The sequence below is a fragment of the Haliotis rufescens genome, unplaced genomic scaffold (genome assembly GCF_023055435.1).
Source record: "Haliotis rufescens isolate VD_foot unplaced genomic scaffold, xgHalRufe1.0.p SCAF_32, whole genome shotgun sequence".
Lineage (NCBI taxonomy): Eukaryota > Metazoa > Mollusca > Gastropoda > Lepetellida > Haliotidae > Haliotis > Haliotis rufescens.
In genome coordinates this window covers 2,017,301-2,045,222 of record NW_025964024.1, presented here as the reverse complement: position 1 = coordinate 2,045,222, position 27,922 = coordinate 2,017,301, and the positions used below count along the sequence as shown (strand labels likewise).

Below are 27,922 nucleotides of genomic sequence, written 5' to 3'. Positions count from 1 at the left end.
CGGTACAAACTACAAGCATGCTATATTGGACTCATATAAGGGTGACCGCCTCCGTGGTCTAGTGGTAGAGCGTCTGCCCGCAGAGCGGAAGGTCCGGGGTTTGATCCCCGGCCGCGTCATATCAAAAGACGTTAAAAGATGAACTTGTTGTTACCCTGTCTGGCGCTCGGCATTAAGGGGCTAAAACAAGGACAGGTCGGCTCGGAGTCAGTATACTGTGTCTGAGTGGGGTATTCATGTTAAACTGCGGCATGGTATCTCAGTGAGCTAGCACTATAAATCGGCATCAGTCCGGACTAGTACAAGCAGCCACACACACACACACGTGCATGAACGTCGCTATATAAGTGCAATAATCTTGGACGCGACGTTAAAACCAATTTCACCTCACCTCATATGAGTGTTTTACGCGGGCCATGGTGTGTCAACTCCCTCTGCCCGCTAATCTGTCATACAGACCCTGAAACAAATATATGCAATACAACCCACGCAAGTCTATAATATTTAGCAAGTCTAGATAACTGCAGTATCGGGAATGAAGAAAGCCGCTTGGCTCCTTTTTATTATATTTCATACCTATAATTCAACAATTATTTTTTTATCTGTAAAATATGTTCATTTCAGCGACTAGCAAAAAGACTAAATGTCATTAATGGTCCTGACTTAGACTTGCACAAGTCACTAAGACAATTATTATTTAGCTTTAATAATAATTCGTAGATTATATGAATAACAGGGACAAGTTGTCCTCTCATAAAACATCCAAACTTATAAGTTATCAGGATATATAGACCTAGACCTACTAAAAGGATAGAATTAACATACATCCATGGACTTATATCATTCAGGACAGATATGGAGCAAGGCTAGTCCTGGCTCTTGGGGTCGAACATTGTCGTCCTGTAGAATGAAGTGGTTACCACACACCCCGTGAGCATATGGTAGACAGGTGTCCCCCAAACACGTCTGTATACGACCGCTAATTGACGCTGTGCTTGAGTACAAAAAGTACTGCTTTGCCTTTATAATGGGTTCCGCCCCAAGCAACCACAGGTCCGCGACGACACAGCCTCTGCGACGTGACCTCCATCACAACCATCATTGAACATCCAGTCACCCGGCGTACCCTGTGGAGCAGGCCACGTGATTCATCTGTAAAGATGACGTGACGCCATTGTTTTAGTCTCCCATTCCGGTGACCTCAAACGTGTATGTTAAATGGTCAAAAACGGTTGACGGACAGGGCGTTTTACCCCAGATTCCCTCGCAATCCAACTGCGATTCACTGTTTGACGGTAAGATCTGACGTTAATATCAATTCCTCATCTGTTCGTCAGTGTAAATACTGATAAACGTCCGTTACGTCTTGTAAGACGGTACAACGCACGAGCATCGCGCACTATGGTCTTTTTAGGACGGTCTTGGCGCTTTTTGGGAGTGACCGAATATTGTCATTTGTAAAGGATTGTTTCATATCTTTGGGCTGTTCTCACACTGTCGTTGAACTGTCGACTGATGTTGTTCCAGCTCTGGCCATTCCAACAATTAGATTTCGAATTGTAAGAGCGTTAATCTTAACCAGAGGCGGCGGGGTAGCCTAGTGGTTAAAGCGTGGTCACGCCGAAGACCCGGGTTCGATTCCTCACATGTGTACAATGTGTGAAGTCCATTTCTGGTGTCCCCCGCCGTGAAAATGCATGAATAATGCTCAAAGCGGCGTAAACCCATACTCATTCACTCATCTTAACCTTTGTGTTTGGTATGTGAAATCGACGTCAGATTGCAAATTCAACGTGAGAGACCGATTCATGACTGCGTGACTCCGTGTATGAAACACACTTTGACTGACTTTCCACGGGCACAGCGAAGGCAACTTAATAGGTTTGGTTTGTTGTTTAACGCCGCACTCAGCAATATTCCAGCTATATGACGCCAGTCTGTAAATAATCAAGTGTGGACCACACAATCCAGTGATTGACATCATGAGCATCGATCCACGCAATTGGGATACGATGACATGCGTTAACCAAGTCAGCGAGCCTGACAACCCGATCCTGTTAGTCTCCTCTCACGACAAGCATAGTCGCCAGTAGACGAAGAACAGTAGAAGGAGAGCTTGACACCCATACCTCAGATCGAGTGACGATGCAAATCAACTGATCAACGACTGTGTATAATCTAACCATTCCCTGTGCTCCGCAAAGGGTTGTTTAAGCAAATAATTTTAGGTGTTCACGAATTTGCTTTGCAATTCCGCAAAACGGCGAGAATGTGTCGATTTGTTAACGGTGGTACAACAAGTGGTCGCCGAGCATGCAGACGATTTCAAATCATCTGGTCAGTAACCTGCACTCTGGTGGCCCAGCGCAAGTGTACAGCGACAGGATTGACTGCTTGGGTTGGATTTCATAAAGCCTGATTTCCGATTAATCGATCCTGGTGTTGTTGACCTAGGGGGCGCTGTGCAGAGCCGATCAGATTCTGGGTCAGCAGAAACCCGCTCCAAAGTCTGCAAATCACAGACTGAGACACAGTGAACATATGAAGCACGCAAATATCTCTTAGGCGTTCATCACGTAGACGATGCATTCACAATCTGATCACAAATACTGCATTAAAGGGAGACTAGAGAGCTTACATGTTACTTAGGATAATGAAAAAAATCATTACTCGTAAAAAGGCACCGAGCTATTTGACGACATTTCATTGAAGTGTCAAAATCAAGAATGACTCCCTCCCAATGTAGGAAGTGCATCGCCAACGTGTCAAGTTTCGGTTGTTTTGGTGCGTGAGGTTTTGTTTTGGTTCTGTTGCAGCCATTTTTCAAAGCCACTCTTTCTTCCGACGACCTGTCACTACATTAATAGTTCATGATCCTGTACTCTTTTTGGAGAGTATACAAATAGTATTCGATGATGGCAGGCCTTGGAACGTTTACAACATAAAGACGGCGTTATATTAATGATGGATATCTACTGAATCAATACGACTTCAATATCAGGAATAAATGTAGCTAATGGGGTTATGTATCTCGACAGAAAGTTCCGCTTGAAGCTGGTATTGAACGAATTATTTTGCCGACAACCTCATACATTTATGTGAAGAATAAGATATCGTCATGGCAACACATGGAATTATGCTCATGAAACATCAATTGACTCCTGCGATTCAGAGAAATAGTCATAAAATAGAAACAGAAACATGATGACCGATTGTAATGTAAATCTCAACCATTTAAATTTTGTTGAAATGATGTCAGCATAATTATTCAGAAAATGTCTTCCTGTTTGGGGTTAGCTACTATTACCGTTGTCGTGACAACAACACGGCATAATTCGGAGGGTTGGACAAACAAAGGTATGTTTGTTCGGCGAATCGCATCCATTCACTGAACACCGCCCATCTGTGTGTTGCTGTGACGCTGTGACATTACCGGAGTCCTACGGCAAGTCGTCGATGTACGGACGAAGGGAGGTAACTCTAAATTGTCACATGCAATACAGAATGATGTCCTCGGATGAAACTTGTTTATAATTTTTGTTTTACGCCACATTTACAGTTGTTCCAACAATATTACAGGCGGGTGACATCAGAAATGAGTTTCACACACCCTGGCCATGTGTGGCCTCGAACCCAGGCCTTATGCGATAATGGCGAACGTCTGAACCACAAGGCTACCCTCCCGCCACAACGATGGCGAACCTGTAGTAAATCATGATACACGCCGTTCCTAGGTGTTCGTCAGTAAACCTGTCATAACACTTGTATTGTACTAAACCCCAGTGAGGCTTTTTATAACTGCCTTATCTAGTAGAACCTATCAGCTGTTATAAATACAACCAGGAAAAGTTTGGTAAACTCAGGTTTAAATGTATTTCACCCTTTACAACTGAAATACAACATACCATCCATCATGTCAGTCAAACATGGCTGTGGATAATATTGTTGTGATCAGAGAGAATATTTATACGCGCAGCTGTGTAACGCCTGTATTGGAGATGCATATCTTTACGGTTTTGTACGCATGTGATGCAGAAAGAAACGTTAATGGCAATTTTCATCTTCGGGCCAATTTCGATAAATTACCACAGATATTAGAGAGAAAACAAAATATATAATATTAAAACTCTACGTCAATATCTAAACTTGGGAATATAAACTGCCGCCATGATTTGTGTATTGTTTGTCATGTAACGTAGTGAGCGATCTTAAAGCATAAAAACGACGACGACGATGATGATGATGATGATGATGACGATGATGATGATGAGGGAGACGATGCTGTCTTCTTTCATCAAGCAACACACCGATAATCTAGGTCCTTGCGTCAATAGTCAAGGATTACAATTGAATTTATCCATGAGGGCGAGTTGTTATGACAAAATGGATATTTCTGTTAAAATAACGTAATTATAAAATGGCAGGTCAAAAAGAAATGATAAAAGTGATGAAAAAATACCGGATGTTTGATAATTCTCGTCTCCCCATTAATTGTGTCGTAACTATGCTGGGTTAACATGTGGAACGTGTTGTCTCTTGCATAAAAAAAATATTGTGCGACAATTTCCTCCTCAATGTGTTTGCTGCCAACGACGCGCTGCGTGTATATGTATATACATCTAAGGTCATTCGTTTTCAGAATTCACTAAGAAAACAAATACATTTTCCGCATTCATATTTGACTACGTTTTAGTTGCGGATGAGGAAAATATTGACATGCTGTCAGGGCGCCCGAGTTGGTTTTCCGTTTCTGTTGCTGGGCAACCAATGACGTTACCACCAGAAACGGTTCGCATGAGTCATAGTCACGTGACAAATCGATCCCGCGACGAGAATCAAGTCAGCAGAGGTCTACACTAATTCAAACAATAAATCTACAATTATGAAAGCTTGCTTGTCATATGTATTCCTGGCCATGATGTTTTATCGACGCCCCTCTTAATATCAGAACGCCACATCTGACGGCCTAATAGGGGAAGGACCCGCGAAAGCCATTGTATCGTTCGAATTCCTCGAAGAACTATTCATTTAAAGAATGCTTGGAATACATTTTTAGACCAGTATTGATTTAATGGAACTGATCATTTATTGACCTAAATTGTGTAAGAATGATGCTCTCAAATTCTTCAAACTGTGACAAGTGTTGGTTGAGGTCATTGCGTTGACACCACAGACTGTTGGGTCATTTTCAGCAGGACGAACCATTCATTAGAGGTGCCAGATGTTTTTTGTTTGTTGCTTAAGGCCACTAAGCAATATTCCCACATGTTCAGGCCCTAAACGCGTAAAAACTGATGGGACAAGTTACGCGCTTATTTTTGTGTTTAGGATCTGATAACAAACTTACAGTCTCTATGAATCCGGCCCGGACATAATCGAGTCTGGGCCAGGCAATCCAGTGATCGATATTGTGAGCAACAATCCACGCTGTTGTCAACCAGGTTACCGAGCCTGACTGCCTCTTACGACCAGCATACTGTTGCTGTGAACTATCAAACCTGGACACCCAAGTGCCAGATGTGGGATAGGAGGTGAAGTGAGATTAAATAGGGTTTAACGTCGTGTCCAAGATTATTTCACTTATATAGCGACGTGTGTGTGTGTGTGTCTGTGTGTGTGTGCTAGTCCGGACTGATGCCAATTTTAGTGCTAGCCCACTGAGATACCATGCCGCAGTTTAACATGAATACCCAGCTAAGTACACTGACTCCGAGCCGACCTGTCCTTGTTTTAGCCCCTTAATGCCGAGCACCAGACAGGTCAACAGCAAGTACCATCTTTCAACGTCTTTTAGTATGACGCGGCCGGGGATTGAACCGATGCCTTGCAATGACGTGTTGCCAAAATATATACATATGTTTCCCTTAATCAGTGTATGATTAGTTGGGGTAGCAATCTAACAAATCCCTGCCGTTCATATTTCTGTTTCACCGTCCTTACTCTCCTTGGTCTAGGGCTAATGAGTGTCTCCGTGGGGAGAGGAAGATCGGTGGTTCGACGTTAAAAGAGTCAGTATACTGTGTCCGAGTTTCCAGTGTATTTGGTTTAAGTCAAATTTCGCATCAATGTTTCAGAAGCTTATGGCGTGTCCACAATGATCTAACTTAAACACCTACGAAGATCTAAATCATTGAATATTTCTCTCAAATCTAAAAGGTGCATTTGCATCATACGTGGGGATGTTTCCGGGTTGTCTTCAAACAGGAGGAGTCTACTTGACTTGAAGAAAATTTGACTCCAGTTCTCAAAGTCTCAGTAAACTACGGTTATAACGAACACGCTTATAACGAACTGACGGATATAACGAACTAACTTTTTAGTCCCGACTATTTGCTGTAGGTATGCTGTATATATGCTTATAGCGAATTACGGTTATAACGAACTAGAAAGTAGTCCCTTTGAGTTCGTTATAACCGTAGTTTACTGTAATTCGTGACTGCACAACACATACATAAAATGTAGTACTGAAGTGACACCACAGATAATGCTTTGAATCGTCGCGTTTCATTGTGAAAAATACGTCTTCAAGTTTATATGAGTGTCGTGGAAGGGAAGCAAGTATGAACCCAGACCTCAAAAAGAGACGCTATAAGTGTTCATGGCGAAAATCAGTATTATTTAATGATAACAGCAGTCAAGTACTGTATGTGGTGCGTCAGATATTGCCTGTGAACTAACCTGTAAAAGACAGCCTGAAGAGCATTGTACAATATCCAAGCTGTATCTATTGTCTTCACTTGTTATTAAGAGCAAGAAAGCTCTGAGGCAATCTAGACTTGCCAAATAATTCTAGACTTGAGATAGATACAATATTAATTTATTCTCTATGGTTATGCCCTTCGTTGACGTGTTCACAATCTTGATATAGCTGAAATATACCCGATGCAACGTTATATTTTTACTCATTCTCACTCAAGTGACTGGGTCTGGATAGTCTTTGCGCTGCGTCGCCTTTATGTAAATTCTGAATTTATGTTTATTCGGGGGGCGCTTGGAATAACATGTTTAAGACGCGGAAGCTACATTATTACATTAATAAACTAAACATGTGGATTTGTTTTCCAAAATCAAATAAATACTACCATATAACATAAAGTAAGTAAGAAAGGAAACATAAACGGAATTTGGACTTAGCCCTTTTTACACAGCAAAACATCAAGGAAAGCAAGACATCCCGCTCGGTACCAACAATGATGATCTGTCTCGTTCGATAACTCATAATGTACTATATGTATAGTCTATCTAGATCAACAGCATGATGTCTACTTTCGTTGCTATTCCCCTTAGAGAGGCTAAGGGGAAAGCCAGACGACTCCACTCAGAACCTCATTATATGAAATGACACATGCGGCCCTGCACGTACGCAAGATAAATTGGGGCAGTGTAAGGGAGGCTACTCTACTGTGGACATGTGGTATGCGAGCCGTTAATAAAATAACTCACGAATGTGGCAATCATTCAAAATTTTATTAAGTTGTTTGTTTGATGTTTAACGCCGCACTCAGCAATAATCCAACTATATGAAGGCGGTCTGTAAAATAATCGAGTCTGGACCACACAATCCAGTGATTGACATCATGATCATCGATCCATCGATCCACGTAATTGGGATCGATGACAAGTCAGCTTTGATTAACAATTAAAAGTTGAAAGAAGATGACAACATGAATATTTTCTAGATAACAACAACTTCTTAATAGTTGTTTGTATCGACATCTACCGGATAAAGGGATAAAAAGCAGCCATAAAAGTTTGGCAATTAAATGATGACTTGAACTTATACCATATAACTTGTACTTATAAAATTCATGCCCTTTTGCCCTTAAAATACACATTTCAGAACTGCACTCAAATCATGAAAATACACAACTTGTATTTTAAGTGCAGTAAAATCAATTTCATAGGTTTATTATTGTAATATCGTCTGCCTCCCTCAGTCCTTGACCTTGAGAGTAAACAGTCAGTTACTCTTCTGTGGATAAGTATGGGCATACGAAATATACACGCCATGGCCTTCTCGGCACGATATACACTATATATCACAAATGTCACATTTGATAATTTTATTCAGACGTATATTTCTCTGCACGATATACGCTATATATCACTAATGTCACATTTGATAATTTTATTCAGACGTATACTACTCTTCACGATATACGCTATATATCACAAATGTCACATTTGATAATTTTATTCAGACTTATACTAGGCAAAGAAGTTAAAGAACACCCGATTATTTCCTGTTACTGTAGTTAATCTGTTTGACATGACAGACTAACACTATAGTAACATGAAAGAATTTAACTGTTCAACATTCTATGAGTATTATTTGTATTCTCAATGTTCACAATATACTTGAATGTCGCCATGTGTTTGCAACCACTAGATCTAAACATAAAGATGACGTACTTGCTAAAATGTTCATAATGCACACATGACGTGTACTTTTTAAGGAAAACAAATCACCAAACTAACCAACCAGGTTTGGACGGAATACCTGTCCTTATTTCGAGCGCGTTTACATTAAATATATAATATTCAACGCCTAGAAAATAATTATTTTCTGTATTCTACATGATGTTGCATACAAATATGGACAAATCGGTTGTGATACAGAGGTATTTTAGACGGCACTGTGCCTCTACAGATGTATTAAATAAATTCTTTAGAATGCCAGGTTTTAAGACGAATGTAGACAAGACCATACCCATGGATCGGTTCCAAGGCAGTGTGTTAAAGGAAACAATGTGAAGACTTAAAGTAAGACTGGTATGTTGAGAATTCGAATCATTAGGGACAAAGATTAATGCATATCTAAAGGATTCGTGGGCGATTAACACCAGAAAAATAATAATATAGCATTATCAAGTTGAAAAAAGAAAAGAATTCTTTTTATTGTACGTATTTGATGTAGCAATTATAATTGTAACCAAACTTACAACATTTTTTCACCATTCTAATCAAATAAAATCATAAGAATTTAAAAAATAAAATATAGTTGGAGAAAGAAAAAATTAACAGTCATTGGAACAATTACAGTTATTAAAACACTGGCTCTCTCAACTCTTGTTCACAATCCAAAGATGGATAAATTGCAGTTAGTTGACATGTACACTCTACGAAGAAGAACAAGAGAACATATCACTCATATTTTAGGAGTGCAGATTTGTTACAAATAAGCGGATTAACCTGGAAAACTGTCTAATGATCATATCGTTGACAATATATGTTTCACTAAATATTTTAACAGTATTGGGTACGACGCCAGTAGGCCACTTAACTTTAACAATACAATACTCGCTTGAAAGATACGTTCATATTCTTTGTTTATTTTCAAGACACATGAAGATACGCCTACACATATCGTGAATTCTTTTTTGCGGTTACGGAAAGGGGCGAGGATGGCCGAAATTATTGAAATTATAATTTAAGAGCCGACTTGTTTACGGAAAGAAGCGAATTCGGTTAGACTGGTACCCTGTCCTTGTTACTGCACAAAGTAGTGCGTCGATGAGCGCAAGCGCTCTAAGGACAGGCGAACCAGTCTTCGAATGCGACAATGAGGATCCAAGCTCCACGCCACCACATGCAACCACGCAGCGCTTAGACAAGCTATTACCCCTGCATGGAGTTTACGACATTGCCTTCGCAATACGGTAGCGTTGAAGTACCGTAAGTTGTAGACATGTTACATTTATAAACTCGTATGCATAAATTTGTTTTTCATTCAATCAACGAAACAACCTGCTTCATATTTACTCACGCTCTAATATCTCAATCTGATTAAATATTAGAATTTCATCCCTCTCAATCAGATCCTCGGTAGTATAGTGGTCAGTATCCCCGCCTGTCACGCGGGAGACCCGGGTTCAATTCCCGGCCGGGGAGGATACTTTTTTCTCTCCCTTAATTGCAAATTAATTATAGTTTTATACATTTATATGAAATGAGTAAACATGACGTTATTTATATTTTTAAAACATAGCCAGGCTATTCGAACCTAGCCTGTTTTTTAAGTTATTACACAATGTCTCATAATGATATTCCGCAGATCGTATGAATCAATTTTTGAAGGACATGATAAGGGTCTCATTGCCAACAGGATCTGCATAATTGAAGACCATTTTAATGAGCATTAATGAACAGTTATGAAAGTTATGAAATGTCTTCAAATTAATGAAATCTAGACTTCGTTCATTTCAACACGTGCTTGTTTTTGGACTTAGATTACAATACTGTATGTAAAGGGAAGGCCCACTCCGACCTTATCCTTTGCACACCAATATTTAAAGTAATTATGTCTACATAAGTTAATCTGTAATACAAACTCATCTCATCTCATCTAATATCGTCTCCATGATCGTAAGCCAATATTTGTTATGACCCAAGATATGAATTTATTACAAAGGATACATTTACGGAAGGGCCATTTGTTGTTTCATTTTTTCTTAAAATTTCAAGATACTGAGTTGAAATTTCAAGATACTCAGTTAAAATTTCAACTTATTATCTTTTAATTTCAAGATCATTATCTTGAAATTTTAACTTCGTATATGTCTTCAAATTTCAACTTAGTATCTTGAAATTTCAATAAAAAAATGGTCCTAAAATGCTTTCGTGTACATTCCACCTTAATCATACTCATATTGTTTGGCATGGAAATACTGCGTTTGAAGGTTAAATCGTGTGGCCGTCTATGCTTAAAAAACAGTGCCATATTACATTCAGCTGATTAAAATCGAATTAAAACTTGCCAACGTTTTGAGAAATTCATTTGAATAATATATTGTTGAACTATGGAACATCACTACAGTACACGTACGACGTGTTTGGTGGGACAAGGGATGGTCTAGCTGTCGATATTTTGTGATTTCACCTGTTTACTCAAACCGGATCACAGACAGACATATAGTTGATCATCTATTAGAGTAAAATAATTTTCGTTGAAATGAACACACATGTATAAACAATCTCTTATTCTAAACATGACTTCCCTCACAGGAAAATGGTGAATTAGACGAGATCGTTAACAATAACAAGTTCTACTCTTGCCTTCCGCCCAATTAACCTGTTGTCCTAGGTGAGGCAGATCCCCCAAATCACGTCCCGTCCCACATCTGTCCCCACAGCTGACTGTCAATCACAGCTCGTCACACAAGGTGTGTTAGTGGACTCCCTATGTCGACAGTCAGGTGAAACAATGCACGAAGCCAGCAGGAGTTATGTCCCTTCCCTCACACATCTGTCCACGGCTGGCGCGGCGAGGTTTGTCACCGATAACACGACTCCTTGGAGACTGCCATTGCCCGGGGCACGGGTAGCGGAGACTTGCCTGATCAGCGAAGGTGATTGTCAGCAATGATTAAACCACAACGATGCCTGGTAGAATCAGGCAACCGGCTGGAAACGTGATGTCAGGATTTGCCGATCTGTAGGATTGGGCTTGTGTGGCAGCATGGCCTCATATCAAATGCACACGTGATTTACAGTGAACTTGAAGACAGTTTCGTTCGTCACCCGTTTCAGAGAGAAAGACTTTCTTTATTTTACATTTTATAGAAACAACGTGAATTTGTACCTAATTAATTATGCAAATAATAAGTTACATTAAAATTTGCGTATTTTACAACTTCTTAAACATTAAATAGCTTTTAGCATGATAATACCAACATTCCATTGAAACACGATAATAAGTTGAAATTTCAAGATGCTGTGTTGGAGTTTCAAGATGCTAAGTTGAGAAATTTCAAGATGCTATGTGGAAATGTCAAGATACATAAGTTGAAATTTCAAGATCATTATCTTGAAGTTTCAACTTAGTATGTACTTTGAAATTTCTACATAACATCTTGAATTATCAAGTTAGTATTCAATTTCAAGATAGATTAGCTGGAATTTCAAGAAAATAATAAAAAAAAGGTCCTAGAAGGCTTCCGTAGAAGATAGTGGCAGTACAATGCCATTGGTAATAGCACTAGAGATATTAAAACACATTCTATTGTTTGAACGCTCCATTATTTTTCAATAATTGAGAGTTGTTTTTCAACTATACATTATCCTGAACCAACATATGAAGTCATTTCCACTTGGAATCGACAGAACTATTTTTTTTCATTTATTGACAAGTGATTAATTTCATGTGTCGGCAGCGAGTTTCGATCCCGCATCGTTTGATTTGAGGACGTGCAATTGTCAACCTCAGCTACGGCGGTCCATGAAGGTATGGTGTAAAATTGACTATTACATATTTTCATAATTTTACATAATGCTTAAAAGCTCCAAATAATATGTTTATATTTTGTGTTAGAGCAGGTTACCTACAACAATGTTCATATTTATAGCAATTAGAGGTAATATATATCCTTGTTCGGGGCTCTATATTTCCTATTATTCCCTAGGATGTGTTTAGGACCCAACGAAATTATGAAGAGCCATGTACCATGCATTGTAAATGTCATCTCGCGACGAAGCTTGGTGCACGAGAAACAGCGACAGAGAACGTGTTCCTCGTGCATGACGCAAGGGCGATTCACAAGGTATAAATACAGTGAACAAAGAGGTCGGGTTTATTTTTAAAATATTTTCCACAACAGATATTTTGTCAAAGTGTTAAAGTAGGGAGGAGTTTTAAGTAGGGGAATATCCTCGTAACTCTCCATCCCTTAAAAATAATGGGCCTCTGCTCCATTATTTTTAAAGAATGGAGAATAACTCCTCTTCATAATATCCAGCTCGCAACAACAGTCGTCAAGCTGCCAAAACAGGACGAGGTTGGATAGCCAGGGTTGAATGATCTTTACACAGCAGCTGGTCTTGATGTAATGTGAGATGTAATGTGAGATCAGAGGTTCTATACCATGCTGGATTAGTCTAGCTGTCTAGTGAAGATTTCCTGTTACTGGACTCCCAATATGTATAATACAATTATTTCTTTAAAATAATGACGTGTATGTATGTGTGTGTGACTGCTTGCACTATTCCAGACTGTTGTCGGTTTCCTTGTGCTAGCCCCCTACGATACCTTACCGTACGTTTTAACATGAATACTCCACTCAAACACAGTTGGGGCGGTGGGGTAGCCTAGTGGTTAAAGCGCTCGCTCGTCACACCGACTACCCGGGTTCGATTCCCGACATGAGTACAATGTGTGAAGCCCATTTCTGGTGTCCCCCGCCGTGATATTGCTGGGATATTGCTAAAACCATCCTCACTCACTATACCGACTCCGAGCCTACCAGTCCTTGTTTTATCCACTTATGCTGAGCGCAAGGCGGGGTAACAAGTACCATCTTTTAACGAATTTTGGTATGACGCGTACAGGGATCGAACTACCGACCTTCCGTCCTCCTGCCAGACTCTATCCATCAGATTGCGAAACATAAGAATAGTTTATTTAAGAACAACACAGGTAATGCAGCGAGAGCGGAATTGGCTCCACGTGAAGCGCACGTACAATATCAAACATCATCATCCGGTGATCGGCTGTACATGTGATGCCAGGATTTTTTAATTTTTATTTTGTTGTTTTGTTGTTGTGATGCCAGGATTTGCCGATCATGGATATGTAAACTATGCAATATGCGGCTTAAAAGTTTATTTTAGAACTTCAAAGAAGTTAAATTTCTGTTTTGTAAAATGGATCACACGTATTGATATATAAAAAGCAGGTATATTGACAGCGGTGTTACAGTGATACAGTTAAGACTATTTCATCATCATCATCATCATTTATTGTATTCTGGCCATAGGCCCATATACATACAGTAACATTATATATATACAATTTTGTACATGTAGAAGTATAAACATGCAGACTTATATGCACAGAGATGTGCACGTGTTCAATTTTGTGAAAAATAAGTCGCAACACAACACAACAAGAAGAGATAAAAGCATTTGATTAATGAAGGCAAATAACCTAAAGAATAATTAAACATCATTTGTACAAAGACGGTTGCGAAGTCGTAAACCATAATTAATGTATAGGATAGTATTCTTTTGTTGCTCGTTAGATATTTCATCAAAACGGAGGAGCTTGATACAGTTAAGACTATTTAAGAATTGTCGCTGGTTCAAATGAATATCTGTGTATGTTTGTCGTCTGTCGGTGGTATGCACTCTGGTATGAACACTGGTATGAAACCTGCTGTTTTTTGTATGTGGGAGTTGGTCTCTACATCAATCATTTTAACTGTTAAATGGCGTGTGGTGCTTCTGAAGGACGGTATCATTCAAGATGACGACAATTAACTGTTATTGTCATATGCAGAGTGAGTGAGTTGGGTTTAAGTCCGCTTTAACAGTGTTCCATTTGTTTCACTGCGTGTAAAAATAATGTGGATGGATAGCCTGAGACGATGCAGGTCTCAGACGTTTACTTTGGTGAAACCCACAAGCACGATTCTAACAAACCTAGAAACATCAGGCGAACCGGAATTCGAACCCACGATCATAGGTTTCTGGGGTGCCCAAGAGACACAACTCTGCACAGCGAATTGCGGCGCCTAAGATCACAGTGCAATCCAAGCCCGCGCCAGTATATTGTGGAATGTCAAAGATTCGGGAACCTCTGAAGTAGAAGCCAACGTTTTACACCAAACACACCAGTACTCATAATAAGGTGTATAAATTCGTTTGTTTGTCGCCAATATTCCAACTATAAGACCGTTATCTGTAAATAATCGAGTCTGGGTCGGATAATCTAGTGATTGACATCATTACCAATGATACAATGACATACATTAACCAAGTCCCATTAGTCGCCTCTTACGTATACATTCGTGAAAGACTTCACTTAATCTATATTTTGAAATTACGTTAGTCCGAACACATGCAGTCAGGAAACACTTGCCTTCCAGACGTGGGCTCAAGAAAGGTGAGTGAGTTAGTATGGTTTTACGCCGCTTTTAGCAATATTCCAGCAATATCACGGCGGGTGGCCCAGAAATGGGCTTCACACATTGTACCCATGCTGGGAATCGAACCCGGGTCTTAAGCGTGACGAGCGAGCGCTTTAACCACTGGACTACCCGACCGCCCCTCTAGAAAGGTAACAAGTGGGTATATTTATCGAAGTGGGTACATGCTAATTACTGGAAAAATATGACTGACATGAAGTTCATTTCACTGTTTATTTATATACATCTACATAGAAGACGGACACAAAGTACAATATGTAACACAAAGCCTGGGAAGATATGTACACAGGTAGCACCATGAACAAGCGATTCTAGCAGAACCGCTGCTTTGTAAGATGTATGTACAGTAAAGTACGGTTATAACGAACACGCTTATAACGAACTGACGGATATAACGAACTTACTTTTTTGGTCCCGACTATTTGCTGTAGTTATGCTGTATATAGGCTTATAACGAACTACGGTTATAACGAACTAAAATAAGTAGTCCCTTTGGGTTCGTTATAACCGTACTTTACTGTACATTGCATGTTAAACATAACCGATTTTTTGTCATGTTGTAAGTACATCTTGAGCAACAGAAATTAGTGCTTTAACTTCCTCAGTTTTGCACGTGCATTTTGGAACCAGACTTTTGTCACCTTCTTCGTCAGACCTGCGTCCATGGCGACCTGGTCAAGGTGAAGGCTATTTGGGTTGGGGTCCATCTCGAAGTGGCGCTGAAGAGTGGCGAGCTGGTCCTCGTTGAAGGCTGTTCGGAATCTCTTAGACTTTGGTTGACAGGTGACGTTGTCGTCGTGGGGGTTGAGGACGTGGACTCGGCATAGTATGCGGTCGTCGTGGATGGCGAAGTCCTCTCCTGTGGACAGTTGTCTTTGGCACGCGCTGCATGAGAAACATGCAAGGTGGTACATGTTCTCTCCGGCCGATCTGACCCAATCTCCGGACTCGATGGGACGTAGACAGGAGCTACACTTGATCTCGTGAACGTGGGCGAAGTCTCTCTGGCAGAATATGTTACCGTCCCTAACGAAGCAAGAATAATGTCCGCCAAGCGTCACCTGACACATACAGCAACGCAGACAGTGCTCGTGCCACACATGTTCCCCAGCGCGTAGATAGTACTGATCAGTGATGACGTCACAGCACGTGAAACAGATGGGCATATGAGGGTCCGGGCTGAGACTGGTGAGATAGGAATGTATCTCATCCTCGAGATCCGACGCTGAAGAGGACATATACGACGAGTGGGACATGGCGGACGAACGACGTTACAGATGTAGATGCTGTTCAGGTGACGAGAGAGGATGAGGATGACTGACGGTGCGTCCATGACGTTATATACTTCTACGCATATCAGACTGAGTGAATGACTTCGGGAGTGACGGCACTGTCAGCCATGGTGACACGCGCCGTCACGTACAATCTCGCCGCGGATTGACTGATTCCATCAATATTCAATCACTGACTGATTGAGGCTTGAGATGTATTTACGCGTCATATTCCCAGTTACGGTGCATCATACTGAGTGAACGACTTCGGGCGTGACGGCAGTGTCAGCCATGTTGACACGCGCCGTCACGAACCACATCGCGGCGGTTTGATTGACTCTATCAGTAGTTCAATCATTGACTGATTAAGGCTTGAGATGTATTTACGAGTCATATCTACAGTTACGGTCCAACAGATTGATCAATTAGTGCAGTACTCCGAGTCAATTGTTTCTTAATGCCTACTATTCATTCACTTAGACAAACAGAAGGGTTTATTATAGCCGCACTCTTAAATATTACATACAAATAAATAAAAACTTTATCATGTATTCAGTGCTATACACTTGGATTTAAATTATGGAAAAAGATTATGTCAAATTATTCACAGTCGCCTCAGGCTTGGCTGCAGCGATCTTAACACAGATCAGTATGATAGATATATTTTTGATACAAAAAAAACTTGTTCCTGTGGATATCATACCGAAGATGCTTTACACTTCTTTTTTGTGCGTACAAATTACTATGTTCCTCGAAATGTATTTTTACCAACATGGTTATTCTTTACAAACAGTGCTGTGCGGAAATTCGCATTTGATTAAGGAAGAGCAAATCCAAACATTAGATTCTATTCAAAACTTCATATTAAAAACTGGCAGATTTTCAATTAAATGAATTGTTTAATATAAACTGCAAATATATTTATTATATATACACACATCTAGCTTGGCATGTACAATTGATTTGTTACATCTAACCTTCTGTGTAATGGAGCGGTATTAACATAAGCGTTACGCTTGTTTACCAATCCATGTTCACATTTTTGTGAAAATGAATATGTTTAAAACATGTATTCTAACACACAATGTAACTCACACTCAACATTAACGTGAAGGGCCAGAAAACGATTGTTACAAAAAATATTTACTCCCATGACAACGAATGATGACTGTGTAACAAAATGACATTACTGTGTTTGTTTATATCATGCATAAATACACGGAACAACATAATTTGATGGCTCTTGTGTCAAATGTTACCAAAAAAAAAATCAAATTTGTTTTTTTAGAGTGTACATACTAAAAGTATACATACATTTAAGACCAGTCACTTGGCGGTGTATGCAAGACTATATATGATACAATATGATACATGTCTATTTAAATGACACATCGCGCCCGTGTTCTAAAATACTTAAGAAGATTCTGGGACCATAAGAGGTCAAGCCAGGGTAATAATATCAAGGACACATTTAACTATCAGTTAACGAATAAAAACTTGCTCATGCTTTAAAGCATACATTTACATGGGTGGCCATAATTCATCTATATAATGGGCATGGCAGCAAAGCATGTGCTTCATCTTTTACATCTTTAGTGAGTGATTGAGTTTGATTTTATGCCGCTTTTAGCAAGTTTCCAGTAATATCACGTCGGGGGACACCAGGAATGGGCTTCACACATTGTACCCATGTCGGGAATCGAAACCGGTCTTCGGCGTGACGAGCGAACGCTTTAACCACTGGGCTCCCCGACCGCCCCTTTTACATGTTTACAATTAAAACACAACATGAGATGAGCAAATACATTCTCATATGTGCCTAACGGTCCGACCTTAAGTAGTCCAGGTGGCTTCGTGTACTTGTTTGAGACAGAATATTTATTAATCCGCACTTCAGGCCATACAAGACATATCTCTGACACAAGGAGCCAAACACTTGTAAGGACATCCAGCATGGTTTATATGTGTGGAAAACATAAGGCTATTGTTTTTCTTTTTCAAACACATGCCCCTACAGAATATCAAACGACCGGCCCCTTATGAACCAATGAGGAAGGTATAACTGTTGAACTATCTCACCTGAAGGACAACTGAGTGCATTTTTTTAGTTGTTTCTCTATGTTCTATCTCAGGAAAAAAAGTGGGAAAATAAACAAAACTCGTGTTCAATTCAGACTGTATCTGAGATGATGTTATTGTTTTAAAAAGACAAAACAGCTTACACTGAAAATGCACGTGATTAAATGAGCGTTAAATATGCCAATCTGCTTCGAACCGAATACTTTTATATTTTATTAATAGATTTGGGAGCGATTCATAAGTTGTTTGACCTCAAAGCACCACATGGCTTTTCAAATATGATAATAGAAGGAGTCTAAAATAATGAAAATTTATATGAGATACTCTGAAAACTGAACTGAAAATTCACCATGGACCGAGCCAAACTGAGCCCAATCATTTAATGTAGCGAATAATGTAGGGAATAAACGCAACACGTTAGTTTATATCGGTTTATCCCTTCATCAAACAACTTGATTTGTTTGACTGTTTGGCAGAGGTGTATGACGTAAATGTGTAGCGTGCAGTATGTACAGTAATACAATGACTGTCTAATAAACATATTTGGAACAGTGTCAATTAATTTGAAACAAGTTCTCTTGAAATATGTTCATCATAATACCTTGTCAGAGTAATATTTTAGTTTACATCTGGCAAATACATGTTATCTATTGTATGTAATATGGCCGCTGTCAGTGTGTATTTTGAGAATTATTTTGATGAAATCATATATTTGTTGTCTGTGTGATACTTCAAGCATCGTTAACTACCATGGTGAGCGAGCTCATCAAGGACATGGAAACAATGCAACGCTAAGTATCAATGATTAAATGATTATTAAGTGATGAAGGCCCGGAGGATCACCCTGACGTCATAGCGTGTATAAACACTGATCTCGCGTCATCATGACACTCTTGTTCACTCTAAGATGCCAGGCCTAGCGTATAAATAGACCGTTGTCTGCTGAAATCATCATTCTTTCCTTAATCAGATCTCCACAAAAAATTCCTCTAGCTTCTCCTGTCCACCTTCACAATGTCGGACATGTCATATGACCTCCTCTCCTCGGAGTTGGAAGAGTCTGGGGACTTCATCGCTCTCAGTTTCAACATAGCTGACCCCTTGTGTTTCGCGTGTTGTGAGGTCATCACTGACCAGTTCTATCTACGTGCTGGGGATCACGTGTGGCACGAGCACTGTCTGCGTTGCTGTGTGTGTCAGGTGACGCTTGGTGGACATTCTTCTTGCTTCGTTAGGGGCGGAAACATATTCTGCCAGAGAGACTTCGCCCGCGTTCAAGAGACCAAGTGTAGTTCCTGTCTACGTAACATCGAGTCCGGAGATTGGGTCAGATCGGCCGGAGAGAACATGTACCACCTGGCATGTTTCTCGTGCAGCATGTGTCAAAGACAGCTTTCCACAGGAGAAGACTTCGCCATCCACGACGGCCGCGTACTTTGCCGAGTCCACGTCCTCAACCCCGACGACGAGAATGTCACCTGCCGACCCAAATCCAAGAGATTCCGAACAGCCTTCAACGAAGACCAGGTAGCTGTTTTACAGAAGTACTTCGACTTTGACACCAACCCCACCGGAAATGACCTCGGGATGATCGCAGAAGAGGCGGGTCTTCCCAGAAGAGTGGCCCAAGTGTGGTTCCAGAATGCACGTGCTAAACTCAAGCGAGCCATGCAGTGATCTTGACTCTACAGTGCTTTGTATTGATACGTGTGTATAAGTTATGATATTGCAGATAATACTATTTGTATAAATTGTCCTTGTTGTTGAGGGCCAGTGTGGTAGCCAGCGGTTAAAGCATTCGCTCGTCACGCTGAAGACCCGGGTTCGATTCCCACATGGGCACAATGTGTGAGGCCCATTTCTGGTGTCCCCCGCCGTGATATTACTGGAAGATTGTTAAAAGCGGCGTAAAACCATACTCACTCACTCCTTCTTGAAGACAACCGGTGCAGCCTGAAGTGCTTCGTCTCAAGGAGGGAATCTGAATGGATAATTTGTATATTTTGGACGAATTGTTATTATTTATTTCATCAGTGACTATATTGTACATAGCCAATGTTGGACGTGTAATTTATTTCATGTGTATATATACATTAAACGTTAATAAAAGATTCAATGCACAGTTTATTTTGTTGTATGTACAAGTGTAATAACAAATCAGCAGGTCGTAATACAGTTATGTCAAATACAGGAAGTCAAAATGGCCGACACGATAAACGTGACGGGAGAGATTTTTCGAAGTTGGTCATAAATGTGGGCGATTGCAAGTGATAGTCATCATTGAAAAATGATTATAAAGATGTGTTAAAGGGATACTGAGGTAAAAAAAAATTTAATTTCTGTAGACTGTCACTTGTCAGTCTAGACACTGATAGAGCCGATAGTTTGAGCGAGTGAGTGAGTATGGTTATACGCCGCTTTTAGCAATGTTCCAGCAATATCACGGCGGGGGACACCAGGAATGGGCTTCACACATTGTACCCATGTCAGGAATCGAAACCGGTCTTCGGCGTGACGAGCGAACGCTTTAACCACTGGGCTACCCGACCGCCCGCCGATAGTTTGAATGTGCATTTCTTAATTCTTTTCACAAAGTGGGCCGAAACGAGGATATTCGTGAAAGGGCATTCAGTCAAACTCTCTGACGTATCACAATGTATGCTAAAACGTCAAATTCAAGTTTAAAGAGTCTAAATGATCAGGAACAACGTAATATTTATTCGTAATAGGGAATTCCAAGGGCTTTCCTCGGGAATGTGTAAGTAGTCCGTCGTTGTTTACGTCATTTCAAGAATAGAATCTCCAGAAAACGTGTCAACGTCAAACTGTATATTTCTGATATCAGAAAATAATTGTTAAAACAATATATTTTGGCCCTAAACACAATTCTGTCCGGATATTCAGTGAACAGTTATTTCAGCGTTTATTTCATCCCCCAAATTAACATAAACAAAAGATTTGTGTTGCTCTGTAATAGGACAAATGTAGATCAGTCAATTCGGGATAAAGCAAAATTCTAAGATCTATATATTCCGTTTTAATTCCAGAATTCGAAATTCGAAACAGAACTTCTGGGATTTACAGCTCCGTATGTCGACTTCGTTACAAGAGGAGTTGGGTATTTAGTCTGCATATAACGAGCGTACTTGGCATACCAACACGAAGATGGTGCAGAATGTACAGACGTTTGAACTGTAAGTTCAAGAAACTGAAACCTTCATATTCTTGCTGTCTCCGGTGCCACCGCAAAGACTGCGCATGCTCACTCTCTGAGTTTAACGGGGACGCCCCTGCATAGAGAAGGAATGTACGAAGCATACCAACAGGGCGAGAACTTTTGTCTTAAGTCAGTTTAGTGCTTTAATAAATACTTATCGCAAGATGGTGTAAAATGTCGCCTAAATCACTATTAAATATGGTTAAGATGTCAGGGACTATCCTTTCACTGATTGTCGTTAAGTCAGTTTAGTGCTTTAATTAATACTTTTCGCAAGATAGTGTAAAATGTCGCCTAAATCACTATTAAATATGGTTAAGATGTCAGGGACTATCCTATCACTGATTGTCGTTAAGTCAGTTTAGTGCTTTAATTAATACTTTTCGCAAGATAGTGTAAAATGTCGCCTAAATCACTATTAAATATGGTTAAGATGTCAGGGACTATCCTTTCACTGATTGTCGTTAAGTCAGTTTAGTGCTTTAATTAATACTTTTCGCAAGATAGTGTAAAATGTCGCCTAAATCACTATTAAATATGGTTAAGATGTCAGGGACTATCCTCTCACTGATTGTCGTTAAGTCAGTTTAGTGCTTTAATTCATACTTTTCGCAAGATGTGTAAAATGTCGCCTAAATCACTATTAAATATGGTTAAGGTGTAAGGGACTATCCTTTCACTGATTGTCGTTAAGTCAGTTTAGTGCTTTAATTCATACTTTTCGCAAGATAGTGTAAAATGTCGCCTAAATCACTATTAAATATGGTTAAGGTGTAAGGGACTATCCTTTCACTGATTGTCGCTAAGTCAGTTTAGTGCTTTAATTCATACTTTTCGCAAGATAGTGTAAAATGTCGCCTAAATCACTATTAAATATGGTTAAGGTGTAAGGGACTATCCTTTCACTGATTGTCGTTAAGTCAGTTTAGTGCATTAATTAATACTTTTCGCAAGATAGTGTAAAATGTCGCCTAAATCACTATTTAATATGGTTAAGGTGTAAGGGACTATCCTTTCACTGATTGTCGTTAAGTCAGTTTAGTGCTTTAATTCATACTTTTCGCAAGATAGTGTAAAATGTCGCCTAAATCACTATTAAATATGGTTAAGGTGTAAGGGACTATCCTTTCACTGATTGTCGTTAAGTCAGTTTAGTGCTTTAATTCATACTTTTCGCAAGATAGTGTAAAATGTCGCCTAAATCACTATTAAATATGGTTAAGGTGTAAGGGACTATCCTTTCACTGATTGTCGTTAAGTCAGTTTAGTGCATTAATTAATACTTTTCGTAAGATAGTGTAAAATGTCGCCTAAATCAATATTAAATTGGTTAAGATGTCAGGGACTATCCTTTCACTGATTGTCGTTAAGTCAGTTTAGTGCTTTGATTAATACTTTTCGCAAGATAGTGTAAAATGTCGCCTAAATCACTATTAAATCTGGTTAAGGTGTAAGGGACTATCCTTTCACTGATTGTCGTTAAGTCAGTTTAGTGCATTAATTCATACTTTTCGCAAGATAGTGTAAAATGTCGCCTAAATCACTATTAAATATGGTTAAGATGTCAGGGACTATCCTTTCACTGATTGTCGTTAAGTCAGTTTAGTGCTTTAATTAATACTTTTCGCAAGATAGTGTAAAATGTCGCCTAAACCACTATTAAATATGGTTAAGATGTCAGGGACTATCCTTTCACTGATTGTCGTTAAGTCAGTTTAGTGCTTTAATTAATACTTTTCGCAAGATAGTGTAAAATGTCGCCTAAATCACTATTAAATATGGTTAAGATGTCAGGGACTATCCTCTCACTGATTGTCGTTAAGTCAGTTTAGTGCTTTAATTCATACTTTTCGCAAGATGTGTAAAATGTCGCCTAAATCACTATTAAATATGGTTAAGGTGTAAGGGACTATCCTTTCACTGATTGTCGTTAAGTCAGTTTAGTGCTTTAATTCATACTTTTCGCAAGATAGTGTAAAATGTCGCCTAAATCACTATTAAATATGGTTAAGGTGTAAGGGACTATCCTTTCACTGATTGTCGTTAAGTCAGTTTAGTGCTTTAATTCATACTTTTCGCAAGATAGTGTAAAATGTCGCCTAAATCACTATTAAATATGGTTAAGGTGTAAGGGACTATCCTTTCACTGATTGTCGTTAAGTCAGTTTAGTGCATTAATTAATACTTTTCGCAAGATAGTGTAAAATGTCGCCTAAATCAATATTGAATATGGTTAAGGTGTAAGGGACTATCCTTTCACTGATTGTCGTTAAGTCAGTTTAGTGCTTTAATTAATACTTTTCGCAAGATAGTGTAAAATGTCGCCTAAATCACTATTAAATATGGTTAAGGTGTAAGGGACTATCCTTTCACTGATTGTCGTTAAGTCAGTTTAGTGCTTTAATTCATACTTTTCGCAAGATAGTGTAAAATGTCGCCTAAATCACTATTAAATATGGTTAAGGTGTAAGGGACTATCCTTTCACTGATTGTCGTTAAGTCAGTTTAGTGCATTAATTAATACTTTTCGCAAGATAGTGTAAAATGTCGCCTAAATCAATATTAAATTGGTTAAGATGTCAGGGACTATCCTTTCACTGATTGTCGTTAAGTCAGTTTAGTGCTTTAATTAATACTTTTCGCAAGATAGTGTAAAATGTCGCCTAAATCACTATTAAATATGGTTAAGGTGTAAGGGACTATCCTTTCACTGATTGTCGTTAAGTCAGTTTAGTGCATTAATTCATACTTTTCGCAAGATAGTGTAAAATGTCGCCTAAATCACTATTAAATATGGTTAAGATGTCAGGGACTATCCTTTCACTGATTGTCGTTAAGTCAGTTTAGTGCTTTAATTAATACTTTTCGCAAGATAGTGTAAAATGTCGCCTAAATCACTATTAAATATGGTTAAGATGTCAGGGACTATCCTATCACTGATTATCGTTAAGTCAGTTTAGTGCTTTAATTAATACTTTTCGCAAGATAGTGTAAAATGTCGCCTAAATCACTATTAAATATGGTTAAGATGTCAGGGACTATCCTCTCACTGATTGTCGTTAAGTCAGTTTAGTGCTTTAATTCATACTTTTCGCAAGATAGTGTAAAATGTCGCCTAAATCACTATTAAATATGGTTAAGGTGTAAGGGACTATCCTTTCACTGATTGTCGTTAAGTCAGTTTAGTGCTTTAATTCATACTTTTCGCAAGATAGTGTAAAATGTCGCCTAAATCACTATTAAATATGGTTAAGGTGTAAGGGACTATCCTTTCACTGATTGTCGTTAAGTCAGTTTAGTGCTTTAATTCATACTTTTCGCAAGATAGTGTAAAATGTCGCCTAAATCACTATTGAATATGGTTAAGGTGTAAGGGACTATCCTTTCACTGATTGTCGTTAAGTCAGTTTAGTGCTTTAATTAATACTTATCGCAAGATAGTGTTAAATGTCGCCTAAATCACTTTTCAATATGGTTAAGGTGTAAGGGACTATCCTTTCACTGATTGTCGTTAAGTCAGTTTAGTGCTTTAATTCATACTTTTCGCAAGATAGTGTAAAATGTCGCCTAAATCACTATTAAATATGGTTAAGGTGTAAGGGACTATCCTTTCACTGAATTTCATGTTGTCTGCCTCACGGTCCCTCACCATATCATCTTCCCTTCCGCCCCTCACTTTTATATATCTACAAGAAGATAAACTGTGCATTGAATCATTTATTAACGGTCAATATATATACATGAAATAAATTACACGTCCAACATTGCCAATGTACAATTTTGTCACTGATGACATAAATAATAACAAGTTGTACAAAATATACAATTTTTCCAATCAGATACCCTTGTTGAGATAAAGCACTTCGGGCTGCACCGGTTGTCTTACATCAGCAATAAAGACCAGCTACACAAATATCAATGTCTGCCGAAATTACGACATGTGTCAGTACCAAACAACATAATGTCAAGTTCAGTGCAAGGCTCTCTTGAGTTTAGCTCGTGCATTCTGGAACCACACTTGGGCTACTCTTCTGGGAAGACCCGCCTCTTCTGCGATCATCCCGAGGTCATTTCCGGTTGGGTTGGTGTCAAAGTCGAAGTACTTCTGGAAAACAGCTACCTGGTCCTCGTTGAAGGCTGTTCGGAATCTCTTGGATTTGGGTCGGCAGGTGATACTCTCGTCGTCGGGGTTGAGGACGTGGACTCGGCAAAGTACGCGGCCGTCGTGGATGGCGAAGTCTTCTCCTGTGGAAAGCTGTCTTTGACACATGCTGCATGAGAAACATGCCAGGTGGTACATGTTCTCTCCGGCCGATCTGACCCAATCTCCGGACTCGATGTTACGTAGACAGGAACTACACTTGGTCTCGTGAATGTTGGCGAAGTCTCTCTGACAGAATATGTTACCGTCCCTGACGAAGCAAGAAGAATGTCCACCAAGCGTCACCTGACACACACAGCAACGCAGACAGTGCTCGTGCCACACGTGATCCCCAGCACGTAGATAGTACTGGTCAGTGATGACCTCACAACACGCGAAACACAAGGGGTCAGCTATGTTGAAACTGAGAGCGATGAAGTCCCCGGACTCTTCCAAGTCCGAGGAGAGGAGGTCATATGACATGTCCGACATTGTGAAGGTGGACAGGATGAACTAGAGGAAGACTTTTGAGCTGATGACTTGATACAGACGAGGAAGGATGGAATGACGATAGCAGGGAACAACACGAGATTTATATGTTGGTTTGACAACTTAGAGTGAACGAGCGTGTCATAATGACGCATGATAAGTGTTTTGACACGTCATGGCGACCAAACGATCAGTTGATTGGCAATCAGGTCGATGGCATTGTGTGCTTGATATCACTGAATGTTCAAACAAGCTTTGACAAAGTGATCAGTTCTCACTACCAAGTAGTATTTAATCCCTATCCTATAATGATTAATTAATTATTTAAACTTAATATTATTTATTATCTGTATACACTGAGTGTCCCGTAGTCGTCTGTCATTATTTTCAAACAGAATGATTTAAGGTGTGTTTTTTTATTAATTAGTTTACTGATTCACCTACTATCAGAATAAAGAAAGTAGAAAAAACATAATTCTTAATCAAGAGTGTTTTGTTATTGGCACCGAGTCTGAAAACCCCATTAATTTAGGATATAAAGGTTTATCCCAGTTTATCACATGAAATGTAATTATAGCATTCTTTTTATTTCATCTGACGAGACGAAGACTGACAGCAAGTTTAAATAATTGTTCTGGATCTTGGCCATGATGACATAGAATTATTACAAAATAAAAAGATTGTTTACCTCCCGACCATCTGTTTTCACAAAAGACAAAAAAACACAACAAAAAACAAAAAAAACAACGACAAAATTAATTGAAACTGTTTTGTTTCCGACTCCAAGTTTTGAGAAAAATTTCCATTCATGACAAAAAATATGGCGACATTTATCACGAATCTCAATCAGTGTTGTAGGCATTGTTCACTTTTGTCACATTTACAACTGTATCGTTAGCACTTATCACGTATATGACCTGAAGATAGAGAGCACATTTGGATGTACATGTATGTCATAAGTTCTATGTATAAAAACTCTCGATACTGTTGTGCAAGGGTTGAATGCGTGATATCAATTTTGGTTTATCCACATTACAGATATTAAATTAAATATTTACCGCCTCCTACCTCCTACCATTGGACATACTCATCAAAAACCAATGCATAATTATATAATTATTACTGTTTACAAGGAATGCCAGTCTGATGTATAAATTTGATGTGACTTCCTTCATGCTCCAACTACGTTCAATATAAAATAGATCGTGTGTAAAATAATAAAAATAAAAGAAAAAATAAACATCATAGAAATAATAAATAAATGAAAGTACTGTGAAACAAACGGTTTTAAGCCCATTAAATACAGACTAAGACTATTTGTCTTTACATTACTAGGAACTCAAAATTTATAGTTGTGAAGTAACAATTATCAGGCTGGTTTTCAGAAACATGTAAAATAATAAAATTAAAAGAAATGATAGATATAATAGAAATAACATGAAATGAAAGTACTGTGAAACAAATGGTTTTAAGCCCAAGAAATACTGACTAAGACTCTTTGTCTTTACATTATTAGGAACTCAAAAATTATAGTAAACTGTTGTGAAAAAAACAAGAACACGACGAATATAGCATGGATCTTTAAGGAGCGCCTCAAACGGGGCTTATTTGAAGGCTTGTGAATGAGGTGGTAAAACAAACTGAACCCAAAACTCCAAGAGCTAGCTCGAAAAAACCCTCAATTAGTACCAATTTCTCAACGCAATTTCTCGAGGACTTATTTACCATTTTGGCGTCTTTGTAATGCTTTGATTTACACGGGTGTTTCTGTAATTCTTCAATTATTTGTGATTTGGGCATCGGA

General features: G+C 39.1%; 3 protein-coding genes across 3 annotated transcripts; 1 reads left to right on the top strand and 2 right to left on the bottom strand.

Annotated features, from left to right (window-relative positions):
• Positions 1 to 15,505: 15,505 nt before the first annotated feature.
• On the bottom strand, positions 15,506 to 16,177 carry LOC124152066 (LIM/homeobox protein Awh-like). The gene has a single exon (XM_046524809.2). The coding sequence runs from the start codon at positions 16,175 to 16,177 to the stop codon at positions 15,506 to 15,508; it is 672 nt and encodes a 223-aa protein (XP_046380765.2).
• A 3,108-nt stretch (positions 16,178 to 19,285) lies between these two features.
• LOC124152065 (LIM/homeobox protein Awh-like) lies at positions 19,286 to 19,948 on the top strand. Its single transcript, XM_046524808.2, has one exon. The coding sequence runs from the start codon at positions 19,286 to 19,288 to the stop codon at positions 19,946 to 19,948; it is 663 nt and encodes a 220-aa protein (XP_046380764.2).
• A 5,510-nt stretch (positions 19,949 to 25,458) lies between these two features.
• Positions 25,459 to 26,121, bottom strand: LOC124152063 (LIM/homeobox protein Awh-like). The gene has a single exon (XM_046524807.2). It carries the CDS (start codon positions 26,119 to 26,121, stop codon positions 25,459 to 25,461), a length of 663 nt encoding a protein of 220 aa, XP_046380763.2.
• Between the last annotated feature and the right edge of the window lie 1,801 nt (positions 26,122 to 27,922).